Below are 22,467 nucleotides of genomic sequence, written 5' to 3'. Positions count from 1 at the left end.
CTTGTCCGCTAACTTCCCCTGCCCCAACTCACCTCATCCTGGTGAGGACCCTGCCTATGCAATGGGCTGGTCTATGAAAATTGGAACAGGAACCAAACTGATCTAGAATTTTGGAATCAAGGTATCCAGGTGTACCCCTCTTGATCTGAGTCACCCTAATTTCTTTCCAGCTCTTCAAGAGAGAAAGCAGGTCCTCGCTCACCACTTTGTTAGCACTGTCCTTTGAAAACGAAAAGTCTTGTGCAATTTCCAAGAGGCCTCCACTCTGGAGGGGAGCTGGGGAAATGCATGAAACCCTGAATTTTAATAACTGCATGTTGCCATGTAGTTATTATCTGTTGAGACTTATTTCTCCCCCTGGTTCGTGGCCTTCATCTGAATCATCACATGTGTTAATGTGGTTATTAAAAGAAGGCTGATTTTTACCATACACCATTCTCCTGGTTGTTACGGGGCAACACCTTCCCCAGACTTCTCACTGGTCTGGGGTAATTGGCTGAGCAAAGCGCACTAAGTCATGTATGGTAAAACTCAAAATCTGCCGGTGGAGACTCGCCCCCTCCTTCACCGCCAACACACGTTGTTTTGTATGTTGAAGCTGCTGTTTGCCTTCTAGCCCCCAGTTGTCTCTGTGTTCGTTTGTGTAGAGCCTGAGGCCATTGGGTGACTCTCATTTTCTAATTTTTGTCCTGCCAGTAATGGGTCAGGCACCTCAGAAGATCTGTTTTGGAAACTTGACGCCCTTCAGACCTTCATTCGGGACTTGCACTGGCCTGAAGAAGAGTTTGGAAAGCACCTGGAACAACGGCTGAAGTTGATGGCAAGTGACATGATCGAATCTTGTGTCAAAAGGTAAGCATAGGTGGCTGGACAGGTTCTGCACGCCTTCCCCACCATACACAGACTCAGGGAAGGGTAGATGGCTGCTCTTTGGATTGGCTGTAATTTGAAACTAATTGGAGAAGGTGATTGCTTGTCAAAGTCAGCTGGAGTAGTGGCTGTCAACGTCTAACTTCCATTCACCTGCCCTCCGTCTGTCCCAAACCCAAAAATAATCTGGCTGCCGATTTTTTCATTGTTGTTGGCTTTAAGAGGAAGAGATCCTGTCCATTCTTGTTGGTATGCCTGATATCTAGCAGTGTCTGGCACAAAATACTTACCTAGTAAGTATTTGTTAAATGTATGAATGTGTGCCTGAGTGGACAATTAGAAGGGAAAGAAAGAAGAATATGCCATGGAACTGGCATAGCCAGGATAGGTAGTAGAAATCTAATGGTTTTCTAACCATGTGGATAGGGCCTCAGCATCGTCATTCACTCTATATATAAAAGATGAGCATCTATGTGGGCCACCTTGTAGCTGTCTTGTTGAAAATCTAGCTGGATTTCAACAGGGAGTCATGAGACGTTGAACATGACATTTTGCCTGCACACAGATTCCCTGTTCTGTCACTGTGGCTTTTAGGACTAGGGTAGGAATGCTGCACTTGAAGTTCCCAGGCAGACTGTTCTGAGAAGGTGAGGGAAAAAAAATGAGGACAGTATTCGTCCATTCAGCAAACATCATTTGAGCTCCTCCCATATGCCAGGCACAGGACTAAGTTCTTGGCATACAATGAATAATGAGAGACTGCATCCCTTTCCTCATGGAGTGTCTCTATATTAAATATAGAAATAAAATTTCACTGATGTGACATCATTATCATCACCCTGTCTACCCCCAGATACACATCCAAGTTCCTTTTCTAGTTCATAACTGTTCCATTATTTTTCCTCATTCAAAAAAAAAATAGATCGCAAGCAGCACAGGCTACTCCAAATCTCCAGATGTTGTGTAGCTTCATTGATGGATCAGTTGTGGGTGTTGGGGGCTGGGTTTGCCTGGAAGTTCTTTGAATTTATTATTTCCTATCTTGGAAGAGGAAAGGTGAAGTAATATCATCAGAACTGGAAACCAAAAAAGCAAAAGAACAATACAATCCCAGGTAGGTGAACAGCGTCTCAGCAGGAATTGAGAAAGGAACTATGCACTAATGGAGAATCTGGGCAGGTGTTTGAGGCCACTTCCAGAAGCTTAAAGTTGTAGTGATCCAGAGTTTTTAGAATTGTTCTTTTATTCTCACTCTTAGAACTGAAGGCAGGCTTACTTCTCAAACTCAAGGTCAAAATATTTCCTTAGGGTCTTGAATTCCATGATTTCCTAGAGAGTCTATATCAATTTTAGGAAAAGCAATGTTTTTCCGATGGCCAAACCATTCCATAAAAAACTTTTTGAGTGATCTGTCCTAGGGGTGAAATGCTTTACAGTAAAGGTTTATCAGTTCCTAAACTGTGCACTTAATTGTACAGAAAAAGATGTGTGTCCTTCACTGAGAAGCCAGTCTCCTGGGTAGGGAGCAAGAAATGGGAAGATGCTCACAGAAAATGGAAAGATATGAGGATGTCACAGGTGGATAGGGACTCTTATCCCTTACCATGCTGTAATCATATCTTCATGGTTCAGACACATAAAGAGGGTGAGCTGCACAGAGCCAGCGAGTGGATCTTGTTCATTTGGCATTCCTCACCTTCCCCAGGTCTCAGCACCGTGCTTGGCACACAGTAGCTGTTAAGCAACCTTTTACTGACAGAAGTTGCTCCACTGCACATGGATGGCTGGCCTGGACACTTAAATTTCCTAATGTCCTTTTTAAATCAGCTCAAAAGCAGACAAGGGCAAAAATGGGTGGAAATATCCCCAGAACTACAGATTCAGAGGACAGAGCATGGAGGATTCTTAGATGTTTTAATACATAGAATGTACATTAGAAGAGCCTAGAACCATTGTTTTCCTCAGTAGAACAGATTCTATAACCCTTGTTCTAGGCCAACATAGTAAGGACATTATTTTGTAGGTATGAATATGCAATGCCAAAAAATCAACAAGGCACTCCTCATGTTTCAGTGCTCCAGAAATTTAATTCATCAATTTGACAGACATTTGCAGTCTCCAGTCTGGTCTATATCAGGTTACTTGTGCTGAACACAAAACAAGGCATGCTGTCTTTTGCCCTCAAGCAGTCAGTTGAGTTAAATGACTTCTCCTTTTCTGGCTTTTTGGTCCTATAGAGCCCTCTCAGTCATATTAATTTTGCATTCAGCTTCCTCTTTTCACAGCCCTGCACTCCAAGGGCTATGAACAGTTCTCCTGTGAAAACTGAAGACGATTACTTCATTGGAAGGGAGCAATTTAGCATTTCCATTTCTCAAATTGGGCCGGAACTGGCACACAAGCCTCAGAAGATCAGCACAGGGACCTGTCCAACTCAGTCCTCATCAGGCCTCCTTTTCACAAAACCGGCAAATGATGTATTTTCAGCGTAGCTTAAAATGATCATCATGATTAGAAAGCTACTTCAGTGCACTGAGTCTTCAGAAGCCAAGATACATTTATCTTTAACATGATCATATAATATATAGGGGTGTTTTAAGGGTTTGGGTTTTTTAGGTTTTTTTTTTTTTCTTAAGAACTGGGCTCCCAACCTTAGAAATTATACTTGGCTTCCCTGCATGCACTCAGGGTGTGTTAGCAAGCTGGCATACTTTCCTGAGCTAACTAGCTGTGTGGTCCTCCTATGCACTGTTAGAAAACTGCTACAAATTCCTCTTAAAGCAATGCTTTCCTGGTGGCTGTATGTTCTCCAGAACTTGACAGCGAACAATGCTAAAAAGATGCATCAGACAAATGGGGCTTTAATAAAGCCATTTACTAACCAGGTGCTTTTCTTTAAAGACATTTGACGATATCACTTACTTCCCTGAAACCTTTCAAAATATAACTAGGCCCCTTTTACAATGCTGATGTCAAGGATAAGATCTCACACCTGTATTACCAGCTGGCCATGTAGGGCTAGGCTTTTTCTATGAGTTGTTAGCACATTGCTGAGATCATAATTTGACCAATGTCAGAATTATGTTACATTCAGATTCCATCATCACACAATTCTTGAATTTGTATATGTGTATTAAGCATAATTTTAAATCATAAAATAATGTATTTTATTGCAAAATAATGCATTGACATTGAAAACAAAACATGATGGAAGTTCCCCAATACCACGTCTCCTAATTTCACACCCCTCCTCAAAGGTAGCCGTCTTTAACAGCTTGGTGTATTTCCTTTTCATGTCCTTTAACAAGGAAGAAAAATTTTTCAGTCTTTAAAGCAATGTAATAAACTGGCTGGATTTTAAATTTTTGTCTCTTTCAAAACCAGAAACGGGAAAATAAAAACCCACAGCAATAAACGTCATTTAAGATTTTTTTCTCCACCACGAGGTTTTGAAAATTAAAAACTGCTTTGGTTTTTTGTTTGTTTTGTTTTATTAATGAAGTAATTCAAGGTAGGCAGTTGCCAACGTGAGAGAACTTACATATGCTATACTGCTATAATCGAGTTTTTGTGAATTCATTCATTCTCCTGCAATTAAGGTTCTCCATAGCATGTAAACTATAGACAGAAATACGCCAAGCTACAGGTGTTCCGTGTACTGCCGAGAAAAGAAGGGTGTGCATGGCTGTCTCCATGAATAGGCCTTCCTTAGTTGGCAAAGTCATTTAAAAGGGAACACATGTGAAGTCATTGTTGACTGAAACTGATTACAGCCTTCAATTTTCTTTTTCACTGACCTCTCAGAAAATATATCCTCCACCTGCTGCCATCTCAACGCTGAATTGGTCTTTTCCTACTTTGTTTTAATAGAACCAGGATTGCATTTGAAGTTAAGCTGCAAAAAACCAGTCGATCAACAGATTTTCGAGTCCCACAGTCAATATGCACCATGTTTAATGTTATGGTTGATGCCAAAGCTCAATCAACAAAACTTTGCAGCATGGAAATGGGCCAAGAGGTAAAAAAAAAAAAAAAAAAAAAAAAAAAAATACAGATTTTTTTTCCCCTCTTCATTGATCATGTAGAAGAAAACTTCACAAATTCCTTCCATCTACCCTAGTCTGCTAGTTTCAGAAATACACTCTAACATTTGTGGATTAAGCCGTGGATGAGTGTTCAGTATCTGTTTGTCAAGTAGATTTCTAAGGCATGTGCTGATGAGAATGTCAGTCACTTGGAAGTGATTCTTGGCTGGAGTTGGGGTGGCCATAAAGTTCCCTCTAAGCTAAATGAAGTTTGACGACCTTATTTATTAGGCTGGTGTCTCCAGCAGATCTGTGTTTGCCAGAATGAAAGTCATTTTCACATTTGAAGTGCATTTTATCACTTTAAACATCTGGACAGCAAGAGAGCCTTTTCTTGCATCAAACAACTTCCAGGATGTATAATGTTAGATCACCCTGCTACCCAATCCCCAGCCAGCAGGTTTTGAATTTCCAAAAAAAAAAAAAAAAAAAAAATTTGCAGACTTTCAATTTTCCTTAGACTGAATTGATCGTGAATCTTTCCTGACCAAAAGTTTAGTCCTTTGCTAAGTTTGCAATTCCAAAGCAGTATTTAAAATGTAAAGGAGAAGGAAACAGCAACTTGGGCTTGATTAAAGACTATCATGATCATTTTTCTCTGATGGCCTTAAGCCAGCTAGATATTCATATACCAATTTAGAATTAATTCAGAAGCATTTCTGGCAACTCTATGTTGTTGCCAATTGGCATAAATTGCTCCTAAATCAGATCTTTCGATACCAGCCTTACATGTTCAGAATTTTTACTAAATTATATTTGCTCCTTATTCGTTATTTATTTTCTCTTTCGGCACCTTCCATTTTTAAATGTGGGTTGGTGGTATTCTCTTCCTGGCAAGATCATCTTCAACCTTGTTTCCCCTACAAGTCAGTTTCCTCAGCCCCCACCCGCACCCTGGTTAACTCTGTTCCCGACTGATTTTCTTGTCGAGGACCTTTCCCTGGGGGTTATGTTCTAGGCGCTGGAGTCAAATTCAGGGTGCACTTGGTTCTCTGTCCCAGCATCATGTGCTCGTGTGAATGATCTGGGGCAGTGGTTCTCATATTTCAGTGTACATTAAACTCATCCAGAGAGCATCTGAACACCCAGATCAGTGAGTCTCACCCAGGAGTTTCAGATAGGTCTGGGGTGTGGTCTAAGGATTGGCATTTCTGACAAGTTCCCTGGCGATGCTGATGCTGCTGGCTGCTCCAGAGACCACACTATGAGAACCACTGATCTGGATACTCAGTATGTAAACCTGACGTCAGGGGAAGAACTCAGGTAGGAAAGATGGCCCCCTTGGGGAAGACCTGGGTTCGGTGTTCAGAAACCTAGATTCTTCCCCTGGCTGAGCTGAAAGCTGGAGTTTGACAAATTACTCAACCTCTTTGGGCCTCAGTTTCCTTATCTGTAAAATGATAGCACTATTCTAGTTTTATTCAGGCTGTTTTTAGTGGCACAATCTGTTTTTCAAACCAAACCAAGAAGGCCAGCATGTAACACACAAGTACAGCTGCTCTGGATGGAGAGGGGAGGAGGGGGCCTAGAGTCCAAGCTGCCAGGTTGCCCTCTGCTCTGCACTTCTTCACTGCCCACCACCCACCTGAGCTGCTCTGGAATATTTAAACAATCTCTTAGGCTTCATAGAGCCCACTTTAAAGGCCCTGTTTTTGGTGATCTCAAAAGTTCATTGAGATCCCTTTGAGTTCATATTTTCCAGAATCCTGTTCTTCCTTAATTTTTCTCCCCTTGGAGCTACTATTTTTAAAATTGAGATATAATTCACATACCCATGAAATTCATCCGTTCAACATGTGCCATTTAGTAGTTTTAGTTTATTCACAAAGTTATGCGGTCATCACCACAGTCAATTTTAGGACATTTTTATCACCTGAAAAACTGAGTACCCATTAATTCTCACTCACCTCCGCTTCTCCACAGCCCTAGGTAATCACCAAAATACTTTCTGTCTCTAAGGATTTACCTGTTCTGAACATTTCTTATAAACAAAATCATACAATATGTGGCCTTTTGTGTCTGGCTTCTTTCATTCAGCATAATGTTTTCAAGATTCATCCATGCTGTAGCCTGTATTGGTCGCTCCTTGTTAAGGCTGAGTCATATACTCCATTGTATGGATATACCACACTTTGTTTATCCGTTCGTCAGTTGATAGACATTTGAGTTGTTTCTATTATGATTAATGCTGCTATGAACATTCATGTACAAGTTTTCATGTGGACCTGTGTTTTCAACTCTCTTGGGTACATACCTAGGAGCAGAGTTGTGGGGTCACATGGTAACTCCGTGTTTAGCTTTTTGAGGAACTTCCAACTGTTTTTCAAAATGGCTGCACCGTTTTACATTTCCACCAGCACTATATGAGAAACCTGATTTCTCTGCATTTTAGCCAATATTCATTTTCTGTCTTTTTTTATTGTAGCTATCCTAGCTATATGTGTATGAAGTATCTCTTGTAGTTTTTTATTCATAGTGATGTTTAGCATCTTTGTATGTATTTATTGACCATTGCATATTTTCTTTAAAGAAATGCCTATTCAAAATCTTTTGCCAATTTGAAAAATTGGGTTATTTGTCTTTTTATTGTTGAGTTGTAAGAGTTCTTTATATGTTCTGGATACTAGACCATTATCATACATATGATTTGCAACTATTTTCTCCCATCCTGTGGGTTTTCTTTTTCATCTTCTCGATGGGATCCTTTAAAACACAACAGGTTTCTTTTAAATTAAATGAAATCCAATTGATCTATTTCCCCTTAAGTCTTCTTGAGATGAACATTTTCACTGAGTTTTCTAAGGATGGCGATAGGCCAGGGTGCAGGTTGATACAACAAGACTGGTCTTGCCTTCTCCTCAGCAGCTTCTGCAGTCCCTCTCCAGCTTGATTCAATAATAGCCATGTTTCAAAAGTTCCCACATACCTGGTCAGATGGCAAAACAATTCTGCCAAACAAACCAAGTCACTTTGATCTGGGCTTTTTTCTTTTTGAGGTGGGGGTTTAGGGAGAGTAGTGGGAGTGGGGGAGTTGCTGTCACAAACTTCACTGAGAATACAAAAAAAGGTATGGAGCAATTTCTCAGGGGAAAAAAATACTTTCACATATTATTACTCTCCAATTTCAGAGGACCTGGGGACCTCCTTGACCAAACCATAGACCCCAGTTGGAGACAGAGGATGAGAAAGAACAAGTTGACCTTTATCACAATGGTGGACCCTTCTTTTGTCTTTACCACTAATCACTTCTGGGCTAAGGTAGAATGACCTTAGCTTGACCTGGGAGTCTGGTTTTATAGAAGAATAAGTTGTTTTTTGGTTTAATCATGGCATCCTATGGACTCCATACCTTAGCTGCCAAACAATGTGTCATCATTTGCTGAATGAAAAATATAGCATGCAACACACAACCTGTGGGAAGTATGTAGTTTGTTAAAATTGGGTATTAAAGTCCCCTAATTCTGGATATAAAATCAGAAAGTTGTCTTGGACTTGCAGTAACATTTTTGACATGAAACAGCAGTGTCTATTTCTTTCTAGACATTGTTCTATTTGATAAAGTAGAAAAGACTACCCATATTCTCCCCATATGACTCAACATAATTTTTTTAATGAAAACAAATAACTGAGGCTTGTAAACATTTCTTGTTTCTCCCAAAATAGCGCGTGCACGTACACACACACACACACACACACCACACACACATCTAGACTAAATATCTTTATTAAGGGCCCATCTAAATAATGCATCCTAGTCTGTGATTCTTATTGTAAGGCTGTTGGTTTTTTCCCAAGCCATCCTAGAGAGAGCTATTTTTTTTTTTTTTTTTTTGAGACGGAGTGTCGCTCTGTCGCCCAGGCTGGAGTGCAGTGGCCGCATCTCAGCTCACTGCAAGCTCCGCCTCCCGGGTCTACGCCATTCTCCTGCCTCAGCCTCCCGAGTAGCTGGGACTACAGGCGCCCGCCACCTCACCCGGCTAGTTTTTTTTGTATTTTTTAGTAGAAACGGGGTTTCACCGTATTAGCCAGGCTGGTCTCGATCTCCTGACCTTGTGATCCGCCCATCTCGGCCTCCCAAAGTGCTGGGATTACAGGCTTGAGCCACCGCGCCCGGCCGAGAGAGCTATTGTGACATTTTTCCTTAGTATAATTGAATCAGAGACACTTAAATGACCAGCTGTGGGAAATGGGGCTGCTGCTTTGAATGCCAAGTGGTTGAGAACAGGTGAGAATAAAGCTAGCTTGACTTAATTGTCTGTAAATATGTACTTCTTCTAAGTGGCCTAGCACAGTGGCTGTAACCTTAATCAGAACTTCAATGGAAAGTCATATGGAAATGTTTCCTCCTTGATTTTTCTCACTTTGTAGAATGGGAATATTCATCTCCAAAGTAAAGCTGAGTTGCTAAAATGAGATTTAACAAGAATATCTGGAAACATCCTGGAACTGGGATAAGAATAGACGAAAGTCCAATGTTTTATGTAGTCTGCATTTCTGAGTATGGGATATGAAGCCCATATTGTAGACCTAGCTACTAATACCAGCCTCCACCTGGGTCCCAACTCCCTCAACCTGCTCTAGATTAGATACTGGCCAGGTGATGAAATCTCCAATTTTAAGATCACATCCTGGATTTCATCATTGGGTAATATCACATCTAAAGGCAGCTGCTGAAACATTTGTTAAGCATAGTTTTCCATCTTAAATATTTATTTTTTTTCATTAAAATTTGTGAAGTACCAATAGAAGGGAAATTGTGTATTAAATAGTTTCTCACTTGGTCTAGTGTGTTTTCATCTCATTTCCAAGGTCAGATGGTCTTAACAGAAAGACAACATACACACAATCTGTTCTATGACAAGGCAAAATGTGTAGCACAGGAAGTCAAGTGGAATGATTTTCACACAGTAATTGTGAATTTGCAACTCAGCCCATCAGAAGCAAAAGTGAACTGACCAAACTTTCCAGGCCATTGAATATTAGTAGTTCCCTCAGGATATAATTTAGGCATATAGGGCAAGTTAATCCAAGAAGGCCAGCAGAGGCCAGGCATGGTGGCTCACACCTGTAATCCTAACACTTTGGGAGGCCCAGGCGGGCAGATCATGAGGTCAAGAGATCGAGACCATCTTGGCCAACATGGTGAAACCCCGTCTCTACTCAAAATACAAAAAAATTAGCTGGGTGTGATGGTGCACAACTGTAGTCCTAGCTACTTGGGAGGCTGAGGCAGGAGAATTGCTTGAACCTGGGAGGTGGAGGTTGCAGTGAGCCAAGTGCCACTGCATTCCAGCCTGGTGACAGAGCGAGACTCCATCTCAAAAAAAAAAAAAAAAAAAATTGGGGGTGTGGGCAGCAGAGAGGACTGGAAAATGGTAAAGCTCCCTCTTTGTACCATATCTGGATATTCAATCAGACTGCAAGAGATTTTATAACAACATTGTCTAGTAGGAATGTTTGGTAATTGAAAGATTCCCCAGTGGTATATATACCACTTCACGGAGCTTCACATCTGTACAGAATAATATATCTCCCAAGAAAGATCAAGGAGTGAAAGCAGAGTTCTCACTATTGCTCCAGAAAAGCAAGTTAATCCAGTAAGTCTCATGTATCATGGAAAACTGGCAAAAGGGATTCACGTATTCTGTAATAACTTGAATAGGAATAGGGGCTGCTTTGATATTTACCTCTTTGCTACATGATAAACAGAGTAATTATTACCCTGCTCTGCTATCTTCCCCAAAGAAGATTTTATTTAAATTGAGGCATAATTTACATACAATAAAATATAGAGATTTTAGGTGAGTTTAGAGAAATGTATATACACATGCAACCACCATGTTAATCTATTAATAATAGTAGTAGTAGTAATACTGCCACATAGCAGTTCTCAGTTTCTATACCACGTTTCCATGCATTGTTTCATTATTTGGTTAGGTGAATCTGATGTCTGTATTCACAAGTTACAGTTCTAGCCCCACTGCAAAAATGAGGAAATAGACCAACAGAGATTGACATGCTAAAGTTTCCCCTGGAAGGGAGAGACAGAATAATCATATCAAAATACTTTGTTTTATAAGCAGAAAAAAAGAAATGTTCATTATAACAGAAGAGGAATGGAGATGATAATATTTGTATGGAGTGAAAGGGAGAGATAGTGGGACTGCCTGGAGAAAACATTAAGGCCAAGTTTGGCATGGAAGAATTGAACTGGGAAGAGGTTTCCATAAACCATCATATTTCCATAAGCCACAGTGTCTCAACCATGTCTCCTTATGAAAGAGTTTGAGGTTCCTAGCTCCTGAAGAGAAACCTTATTTCTCTTGGGAGAAAGAATGACATCATTAACTCCTCAGAGTAAGACCCTAAATCTTTGTTGATGTGTGGAGAACAATTACTCTTGTCTCTATTTGCCACTTCAGCCCAGTTTTTCAAGAGAATGTTTTGTTTCTCAATGATGTTCTTCTTTGCTTGGGGTAGAAGGCCCTCATTTTGTATTTCATATTATTTTGCACACGGCTAGCTTTTCTGATTTAGTTTATTCCCATAATTAATAAATGTGAATCATTTATAGCAATGCAAAGAAAACCTAGACGAGTGAGGCAGTCACAAGAGGAGGAAAAAGTAAGCATGTGATTCTGGATCTTATCTCAAGACCTAAAAATGAATTTGGAGCCCTGTCAATTTTCCTGAATTCTTTTGCTCTGACATCTTTCTTTGTGTTTCTAGCAAAGAATTCTGCAGATAATTTTTTTGCATTTAGCTTCAGGTTTATGCCACTTAGGAGTAAATTCCTTTTTGAATCTAGCAGTATAGCCAACGTGGGTTCTGATTCAATGGGACTACAACATACAAGCCATTTGCTGTATTGTTTTTCCTCTAATCAATTAAAATGAAACTGGAGATGACTAAGTGATAAGACTCTCTCTCTCTACCCTTATCTTCTACTTGATGAACTTGAATAACTAATAATATTTGAATCACAATGACAGTTGACAAAATATTTTCACATCTAGACTCTCACTTGATCTCCAAAACAGAGACTTATGAGTCTGAAAGCATGACTGCCAGGAAAGGGCTCGGGCACTGGTTTTTAAAATAATAATATTAGCATAGACCCACTAAAAATCTTTATACAGGGTTGGCTTTGTTCCCGTTTCAAAATCAGAGTTTCATACTGGTTTCTCCCTTCTCATTGGCCCAGGATGATAGTATTATTATCTCTTTTGTTTGTTTTTTTACATATAAGGAAACTGAGTTAAATTTTCATAGGTAACATGACTTCCCAACTTTGCACTGACACTTTATCCAGGTCTTCCAATTACAAACAAACCTTACCTATGATTCTAAATGGATTTACCTAATTCGCATCCCTTTGCTCACTCTCAATAATTCCGATTGCCAGTTATCAGAATATTAAACCACATTACTATGGCTTGTATCCGTATGTTTACATAGACTTTTGAATATTTTATTTAATTTTTACTTTCTCATGTGTCCTTTTGTCCTAATTTTTATTTGCACTGATCCTTTTTTTTCTGTTCCTAATTAATCATCCTTCTGAAAGTTTGCTAAAACGTGGGTAAGTGCATTTTCCTTTTCAAATAACAATGTTTTGCATTGTTATTTTTTGTCAAGGAAATATGGGATAATTCAAATGGATACTAAAATGATCTAATAAATGTCAAGGAGCTGGCATATAATATTTTGTGTTGAAATCACTTTTCCTTTTTCCCTGGCATTTACAGCGGATTTTTATTTGTGTGGGGGTTTGTTTTCACATTACTGTTTAAATGTAATTGACAGGCACAGTTAGAGAAATTTTAAAACTTAGCAGCGGTCTCAGGGTAGGCTCGAATACTGGGTCTGCTTATCCATGAATGGAGAAAACGAGTGGCTTGCCACAAGGGTTCAGAAAGAGACACTTTGCCTTTAGACTGAGTCAAGACTTGGAGATAAAACGAGGAGTTCTGAGGTATTAAGCCAAAGAACCTGAGGGTTTCAGAATAGTTTTTACAAAATTAGTCACAGTGTCTTCATCAAATTCCCTTTGGAAAGGAAATCTACTACCTAAGCCACAACCCCCAGCAGTTTTCCAAAGATAATTTTTAATCTCCTGTGTTAAATTATTACAGTATCTTGCTTTGTAAGATCCAAATCAACACACTGCTGGGTCATTAAGTCATTCATGTGTGCTATTTGTAAAAGTGTTTATGTGTCTACACACATTAGAGGCATCGAAAGCCTTAAGTGAGGAACAATGAACTTCGTAATATTTTTTAAAGCTTCGGATTTCTCTCCATCAAAGAACTGGAGTCAGGATCTTACAGATATTTCTGGGACTAAGGAAATAAACTGGGTTTGCAGGCCAGGCTGTATTTATAAATTATGTTGTCTAAAAATTACTGACGGATGCAATGCCATCACCTCCCAAACATGCTAATATTTGTCTTTCTGTGTTCTTAGCATCAATACCATTCAAAAATAGACGAACTAATTGAAGAAACTGTTAAAGAAATGATAACACTCTTGGTTGCAAAGGTAACCTCCAGCTTCAGGTGAAATGTTTCATTGTGAACACTGCTTTGTTATGTCTCCATTTCCATTAAAATGTAACACGTTAAAAAGTTGAGCTGGATACTTGCGTCTCTCAGGAAACAAGATTGTACATCACCCAGCCTCAGCTCTAAATGATTTTCCGATGATCTCGAGCCGTGTGAAGATAAATTGATGAAGTGGCATATGTTAACTTAATAAGAATTTGTCCCCAAACGTCGCGCTAGGTTATACAGGAAATGTTTGTTTTGTTTTTCAGCACTGACAAAGTTAGATTTTTAAATACAGAAAGTTAAACGGTAATAAGGAATTCTGCCATCATGAAAACCCCTTTTCCTCTAGTTTCACATGCAGTGAGAGTCATAATAAAACATAAAAGTCAGATAAAGCTATTTCAGTCACCCTCATGAATTATAGAATTTTAACTAAGTAATGCTGAATGGGAAGACATTTATATTTGCCAGTGCTAAACTTCTGTTTCCCCCAAATTACTGATAAAATACAAATAAAAATAGATTGGATTAAATGTAGTGCTAATATGTAACGTAGAAACTGCTTTGCGCAGTTTTGGATTTTAAAAAGTGCATTTAATATTATCGCATGCTATATGCAACTCAATAATATTTTGTCACTTTGCACTTCTGTAACACTCTATATTTGCAATCACATAATAATGAAGAGAAAGCCGGATAAGTCAAATATTTCTATGTAAAGGCAGTCTATTCCTTTCTCCGAAGGCGGGAATCAAATAATAGACTGCAGAAATGAACGGAGGGCTCGATCCCAGCCTTTATGTGGTTGGGAAATGATGTACTTTATGGTGAACAATTATAGTTTGAAATAACATTTTTTTCTTTTTTGCTGTTTTTCTAGTTCGTTACTATCTTGGAAGGAGTGCTGGCAAAATTATCCAGATATGATGAAGGGACTTTGTTTTCTTCGTTTCTGTCATTTACCGTAAGTAAAGAGCTTCTTTCTTTCCTGGCTTTTGTTTTAATTTTTGGTTTTGGTTTGGGAGAGGAGTTATGTTGTGTCATTTTGTTTTGGGACGGGTGTGTGTGTTAATTACCGTCAACTATTGTATAATATTAACACTATATGAAAAGCCAAACATTTCATAACTGCAGGTAATCCAACATCATTTCTATATCATTTGTAAATGTACAATAGGTGTGTATTTTTATGAACACACACACACTTTTCAATATGTATGCATCCGAAGAGTTGCCTACCTAAGCCTACCTTAGCTAGCTCTGGCAAATGACTTAATGTGGGCCACCGTTTCCTCATCTGTAAATGAGAAAAATTAATTTTAGAGTTTGTAAATGAAGACCTGCACACAGGCCTGCAGATATGTTCTATATGGTCCTGACTGTGTCAAGTACGTTCTTCTTAACTGAATTGCCTACGTTTAAAAATCAGGAGAATTCACAGAAAATTCTGTATTTCTGGGGGTGCCTGCTTAGCACGCTAGGTGCACAGCAAGTCTGCTGGAGCTGTGTCTTGGGGGTCTTTGACTGGACATGTGTTTACAGTTTGCTATAACTCCCTCCTGGCTATTTCACTCATTCACATACCTACCTGGGCTTGGGAGCCATTTAAGTTTACAATTTCTGGGACATATGATCTCATTATTTGCAAATTCCAAGAGGCTCTGATTCTGTGCCAGAATTGGGCAAGGGCATGGAAATGAGGTAGCTAAGGCTGGGCGGAAACCAGCCTTATTTTCTACGGATAAATGATCAGTGGAGATGGTTGCTATAAATGGGCTGCTTCAGGGGCCCAGTTCTCCCACTCTTCCCGATGCTAGGCAGGCACCACAGCTGCATGCTCCCTGCCATTTCTGACAGCAGGTTCCTGCTGGCTCTGAGACTAGCTGTTTTCCTCTGACACCACCATAGGAAAGGGAATCAATTTAGGACCCACTGCCTATGGGTCTTTAAAACAGCCTCACTGTATGAAGAATCTCCCAGATAGTGATTGAATGCCAAGACAAGGCCCAGCACAGGGTAGTGGATAGCACATTATCGTCCTTGGAATCCAACAGAGCCAGGCTCGAATCCCATTGCCAATGTTAACAGCTGTGTGATCTTTAGCAAGTGTCTCATCCCCTCGGAACCTCAGTTTTCTCATTTGTAAGGGAGTGCGGGACAGATAATATCTTCCCTAATGAGCTATCATGAAGATAGTAATGTAGGTGAAAGAGCTTAGCATAGGCCTAGCTCATAATAGATTTCAATAAATGGCAACTATTATTTTTTAAAAGTAACTAATATGAGTATTATAAAATGCAAACATACATGCACACAACTTCTTTCCAAACAGACCCTACTTTGATCTTTCCCCAACCCATACATTAATATTTTTGGGAACTCAGGGAAATACAGACAGAAAACATTTAAAACAGTTTCTTCTGCTATGCAGTTCTGACCTTCCCAGGTATAAGGATTGAATTCAGTCCCAGAGGTGTGATGGCCCCCATCCCTGGAGCTTTAGTGGAGAAGGTGAGGTGGGAAGGGGATAACGACAGTAGGAATTCCATCCAATTTCACTCTATAGAACCTCCTATAATGTCACAGCTGAAAGGAAACCTATCCAACCCGATCCTTTGACAAACAAAGCAGCCAAGGCCCAGAGAGGGGAGTGATTTGTCTAAGGTCACACAGCAATGGGCGGAGTGGGGACAGGAACCATTGTGTCCTGCCAGCTTTCCCCCACCACTGAGTGGCTTCCTGGAGAGAGTGGGATTCAGCTGGCAATTGCCTGGCACTGGAAGGCAGATGGGCAAATGAGAGGGGAAGATTCATAAAGAAGGATTCAGGGCACATGAGTGGGAAATATTAGACAACGTTTCATTCCTCAGTGAAGTCCTGGAAATGGTGAAAAGAAACAGAATTCAATGCAACATTTCTGAAAAATGTTTCCCTGACACCCACAGAAGACATTGCTTTCTTTGCATCTTCATTTTGAGCAACTGTTTTTGTTGCATTGGACTTGAACCTGTAAAACCCAGGAAAGCTCCTCTGCTCTTTACTGAGCAGAATTCAATCCACCAAGGGCCCCACCCTAATTACTGGCCTACCAAGAGGACTATGGGAAGGTGGTCCAGGGGCAGTGATATCAAGAACAGGGCATCAGGGAGTCTCACAGGAGGGTTAGAGACAGGACACCCAGAGCATCCTATGCAGAAGTGTTCAAACTGAAATTCCCATCCCCTCATCTCCCTTTTCAGAGACATTTTGCAGCCTCACAGCATGCCTAGCAAAGGCAGTGGAATGCAGAACGCTTCGGTGCCTGTTGCTGGGCCTGTAACTTCCCTCCTTAGTGACACTTCTCCCACACACTTGGCCACCCCAGACCAAAAGCACCCACTTATCATTTGCAGCCCGTGTTCTCATCTCCTGCCAGTATTCCAGTATTAGAGAAAGTGAACCGTGTTTATAGGTGGCAGGAATATCTCCACACATGGATTCTGAGTTCCTGCCCAAATTCCAAATGGCCTTTGAAGGCTTCCATCAGCCCAATTGTGTTAATTCCCCAGGAGTCGAGTGGAAGTAAAAGGGTTGAGCAGAGGCAGCAGGTATATTGTGCAAAGAGCTTGAAACCTGTGAAAGAACCAGCTGTGAGTCCTAGGACCCTGTGCAGAGGCACAGAGATAGTGCCGACGCTCTGGCATGAGTTCCTTAACTCCGCTCCCGTTTCTGATTCAATTCTTCAAGTATTACTGTGCACTTACCACGTCCCCACCTCAGCAGGGCTGCCAAGGATGAGCCATGTGCTCTGCCCCCCAGAAAGCTGACGAGTATCGACAAATATGCCACCCTTTCCCCCTCTTTCTCCCGCTGAGCGCCTCCTTTCCTGGGTGGGCTTGTTTCATGGTCCAAGCCAGACATTTTGGAAAACGTCTGCAGTGGCACGGAGCAGGCAGGAATATTTATTTCTCGTCTCCATCTGCATTGCTTCCTCTCTTGGAGAGGAGCTGGGGGGAGGAGGGAGGATGAGATGTGGCTTCTTCGTGCCAGCCCGAGAGGCGCCCAAGCGCACCCTCCTCTCCTCCCTCACCAGCTTCAGCAGCAGTAGCAGCCTGGGATTTATGGAGGCAGGCGCCTTTCGAACTTTTGAAAGATCAGCCCAGTTGGAAGACGCAATTAGCAACTATCTGCCCATTTCCCTTGACTGCAAGATGTGCTTTTGCGTGGGATGCCTGTTTGGAAGGGTCCCTGTCTTGTGGGTAGCCACTTGCTGTTCTTTTAGGAGGCCAAGAAGAGGGGCAAGCAGGTACCCATGTTCCTCCCACAGAAAATGGCAATGCTTTCCTCTGTCCTCTGCAAGTGTTAACAAATATGCTGGTTCTGGAATTCATTCATTCATTTACTCAACTTCTGTTTACTGAGCACCTATGTGTCATGTGCTGTGCTAGGTGCTAGCGACACAGCAATAGGCCAGAAAGGTGTGTTCTCGGCCCTTTTGGGAGCTTACATTTAGTAAAGGAGACAGGCAATTAAAAATGAAAGAAAATTATCCAGTGGGAGAAGCGTTTCCACAGGACATAAACTGAAGAGCAAGAGAAAGTGGGGAGGTGATATGACTTCAGCTAGGATGCTCAGGCAAGTTCTCTCTGCAGATGACATGAGAGACTTGAGCTCTCAAGCTTGAAGGAGTCAGCGATGGATACAGAAGAGGGGAGAATCTTCTGGACAGAATAGCAGCTGCATTAGCCAGGAGGCAGGAAAGCAGGAGGCATTTTTGCAGGATATTCTAGAGGTCACATAAACATGGTTTAGGGATTAAGTGACTGTTGAGGGTGGAGACTTGACTGCAGAGGGCAAAGGTGGAAAGCTTGAGAACTATGATATACTGAAGAGCTCAGCTGAGCTAATGGGTCCTGAGAGTCCATGGGGTACAGTAAAAAAGACAGCACAGGGTAGGGAGAACTGGGATGGTAACCCAGCTCGGCCCCTTACCAAGGAGCTGTGTGACCTGGAACAAGGGACCACATCTTGGCTTTTAATTTCCTTCAGTATAATATGGTGATGGTTATATTAGATGAATTCAGAAGTCTAAAATAACTATAAGAGTTACAGCTCCTATTCCTTAAACATTCGCTAAGTGCCTGGCACAAAGCTACCTGCTTTAAATGTATTTTTCCTGCTGAATCCTCAGAACAATCCCATTCCAACACTCTTCTGCAGATGTTGAAACTAAGGCTCAGAAGGGTTAAGCTCCCCCCACCCCAGCTCAGGTGAATTCTTCCTTCACTAAACCCTGGGGCCCCTGCAGAGGAATAAAGATGTAGGAGTAGCCCAGGCCCCACCTCAAAGCAGACAGAACCTTTATCAAGTTCTGTCTGAACTTTATATCAAGTCCTCTGAAGTCCCTTAGAATTCAGACATCCTCCTCCAATCAAACAAATCCATTTGAGGTGGTCACAACACAACATGGAAGCCACTCGCAACAGGAAGAATAAAACCTATCTTAGGGCTGTCAGGAGCCTGAAACCTACCCTACCGTATGTCCAGTCTTCTTTGTCTTAAGTTGCCCTCACTCGCTCTGTTTTCCTTTTACCAGCATTTTGATTGTCTTGCCACCTGGAAATGAAACAAAACAGATACGTTTCTCCCCACTAGCATTTGTGAGAAGAGTTGGAGTTTGTGTAAATCAGTAGCATCGACTGCTTTTGTGCAGAGCTCTTGATGCCATGCCTTAGAACGAGAATCCCACCTGCATCTAAAGCCGGAACTGGATCAATGAAATTCACTTCTGTTCACAGAACATTTTGGTTAAGAGGCAATCTGAATTCTAGAATGGGGTGAATATCCCTCAGAGTTTGTTAGTATTTTCTCTGATGGCATTTCACTTATGCTTTGGCTTCAGGGAATGTCCAGGGTAGGAGAGATGGCTTTTTACAGTGTGAGTTGATGATGAGTGATGCAGACAGAGGTTTTGGTTCACCCTCCAGAGGGTAACATCACCAGATTATTCACTGCCAAATACATGTAATTTTTAAGTCAATTGGCTTCTACATTTCAGAGTGGAGGTGTCTGCCTTGGACAGAAGCACCAACTGTGGTAGTAGTAGATGGTGTTTATTGAACACATACTATGTGCCAGACACTGTGCTAAGTGTTTGCATGCATTTTCTCATTTGATCCTCACAATTACTCTATGCAACTGATTTAATTATCATCCCCATTTTATAGATAAGTGATGTTGAGTGATTTGTCAAAGTCACATAGCTATTAAGACTCTACCCTAAATTGCTCGTTTATTATTAGAAAAATGTTATTCCCCATAGATACACAGAAATCTGTAGGTGAAGTCAGTTAGTGGCTTTTCCAGAAACTATCCACTAGCTGATACCACTTCTAAGAAAAAGAGTCTTCTGTTTTTCATATATTACCAGCAAAAATAATTTATAAAGATTTTAGTCAACAGCCAGCTATTTTACCGTAACACTGAAGTAACAGACTTTCAAAATTCCCCACTTCCTTTCTGCTGTCCAGATAATCATTCATTTGACATTAGTCCTTCATTCTATGCCTGTTTATGGAGTGCCTACTATGTGCTAGACACTGGGGGGTCGGCGATGAATAAGACATAAAATACTGTTTATTGGATATTTGCATGAGGGAGATACATATTCTCAATAAGTAATTTACAAGCATGGTGATTACTCAGAAAGAGAGAGTAACTAGTGCAGTGCAATTATGGACCAAAGGGACCCAACCTCATCTGGGAGACCATTGAAGGAAATGACATTTGAGCCAAGACCTAAAGAATAAGTAGAGTTTTGCTTGGCAAAGGAGAGAGCAAAGAGTATTCCAAGATACAAAGACCTGGAGGTAAAAGGGAAGGTCTAGTACACTTTAGGAACTATAAGTTCCTTGTGACTCAGGGAAAGGCCAGGCCAGAAGGAGAGAAATGGCAGAGATGGAGTTAAAGAGCAATCAGTGCAGGAGCCTGATCATGAAGGAGCTTGCCTGTGGTACAGACTTTAAGGGTTTTGAGCAGGGAATTTACCAAAATCAATTCATCTGGAGAAATTAAGACAGGTCACAGAGAGACCAGCTCCCTGTTATAAGCCAGCTGGGCTTATTGGTCTTCTGAAGTTGGAGCTAAGGGCCGCCTTCCAATGGAAGTCACCATTTATTTCTTCTAAAGTATTTTGTTCATATGGGCCAACGAAAAAACGCTGCAGTTTAAAAACTTAGAGAACTCTAAAACACTGATCTGCCATATCTTCTATCAATTTCTTTCATCAGCCACTCCCTAGTGTTTCAGAATTTGACATCCCCTTTGGGGTCTGTGACAGATCATTTTATTGCCTAGTAGGACATCCTTATTTCCAGTTGATGCCATGAAAATGGAGTTAACAATTAACACACTTGCTGTCTGAAGCAACCCTTCAGAAGCTTTACAGAAGAGAAAAGATAAGTATCCAAAGTTAACCATTTCACTTAATACTGTGTACTGAACAGCTGGATATCATTCAAAACAAACGTAAGACAGACACAGTATTTTCTCCAGGCTGTGTGGTCTGAGTGACCAGGTCACAGAAATGCTAGCTACAAAAGAAATACCTAATGAATGTGGGTATTTCTCAGCACTTTGGGAGGGAGAGATGGGCGGATCACCTGAGGTCAGGAACTTGAGACCAGCCTGACCAACATGGTGAAACCCTATCTCTACTAAAAATACAAAAATTAGCCAGGCATGGTGGCAGGTGCCTGTAATCCCAATTGCTTGAGAGGCTGAGCCCAGAGAATCACTTGAACTCAGGAGGCGGAGGTTGTAGTGAGCCAAAATCACGCCACTTCACTCCAGCCTGGGCGGCAGAGCCAGACTCCGTCTCAAAAAAGAAATAGAAAAAAGAAATACCTAATGAATAGGTACATGGCTTCAAACAGGAAATAGATGTCATGAAATTAACTATAGATTCTATGCTGACCTCCAAATCACATGCAGTGGGAAGCTTATCACCAGAAAGTTAGAGAGTGATTAAGATAAAGGTGTGACTGTGAAGCCCAGACTAACAGAAACATAGGCAGGCTATTGACCGTTTCTCAGCCTTGGTTTCTTCATCTGTAGAGTGGGAATGCTGATAGCTGCTTCAGAGAGCCACTGGGCTAATAAGAGATAAACAGTAGGCCTTTCATAACACCTGGTATATAGTAAGTAGGTGCTCCATAAATAGCCATTCTTAGCCTTACTGTCAAATTATTCAAAACTGTAAGAAAGTTTACATGACCCTGGTGCTTTTTTTATTTTTATTTTTTAAAATTATACTTTAAGTTCTGGGATACATGTGCAGAACATGCAGGCTTGTTGCATAGGTATACATGTGCCATGGTGGTTTGCTGCACCCATCGACCCGTCATCTACATTAGGTAATTCTTCTAATGCTATGCCTCCCCTAGCCCCCCACCCTGCAACAGTCCCTGGTGTGTGATGTTCCCCTCCCTGTGTCCATGTGTTCTCATTGTTCAGCTCCCACTTATGAGTAAGAACGCGCAGTGTTTGGTTTTCTGTTCTTGTGTTAGTTTGCTGAGAATGATGGTTTCCAGCTTCATCTATGTCCCTGCAAAGGACATGGACTCATCCTTTTTTATGGCTGTGTAGTATTCGATTGTGTGTATGTGTCACGTTTGCTTTATCCAGTCTATTACTGATGGACATTTGGGTTGGTTCCATTTTCTTACCAGTTCAGTCTTAGCATACCAATCATTTCTCCTGTAAGCAGTCCAAACTATTATCCATGACAAGGTCAACCAAAACTCTTGTGACTTATATTTTAGCACATTCTTGCATGCAAAAATTTGATTCATCAAAGACATTTTTCCATTATGTTTAGTGGTTTTTTTTTTTTTTTAAGCATTTTGTGTTTTATTTTAACACTAAAAGAATTTTTTGGCCAGACGCAGTGGCTCACACCTGTAATCCCAGCACTTTGGGAGGGC

At 40.9% G+C, this 22,467-nt stretch overlaps 1 protein-coding gene across 12 annotated transcripts in view; it reads left to right on the top strand.

The window, feature by feature from the left end:
• The window catches only part of LOC105483175 (calcium dependent secretion activator), a 491,506-nt gene that overhangs the window by 408,500 nt on the left and 60,539 nt on the right, over positions 1 to 22,467 (top strand). For all 12 annotated transcript variants that reach the window (XM_011743930.3, XM_011743979.2, XM_071092026.1 and 9 more), the window contains 4 exons: positions 697 to 852; positions 4,741 to 4,888; positions 13,422 to 13,496; positions 14,385 to 14,468. In XM_011743930.3, the coding sequence (XP_011742232.1) occupies positions 697 to 852; positions 4,741 to 4,888; positions 13,422 to 13,496; positions 14,385 to 14,468 (463 nt within the window). The remainder of the gene's footprint in view (positions 1 to 696; positions 853 to 4,740; positions 4,889 to 13,421; positions 13,497 to 14,384; positions 14,469 to 22,467) is intronic.

The sequence above is a fragment of the Macaca nemestrina genome, chromosome 2 (assembly GCF_043159975.1).
Source record: "Macaca nemestrina isolate mMacNem1 chromosome 2, mMacNem.hap1, whole genome shotgun sequence".
NCBI lineage: Eukaryota > Metazoa > Chordata > Mammalia > Primates > Cercopithecidae > Macaca > Macaca nemestrina.
Note: the sequence above shows the minus strand (reverse complement) of the source record. Positions and strands in the feature narration are given on the sequence as shown.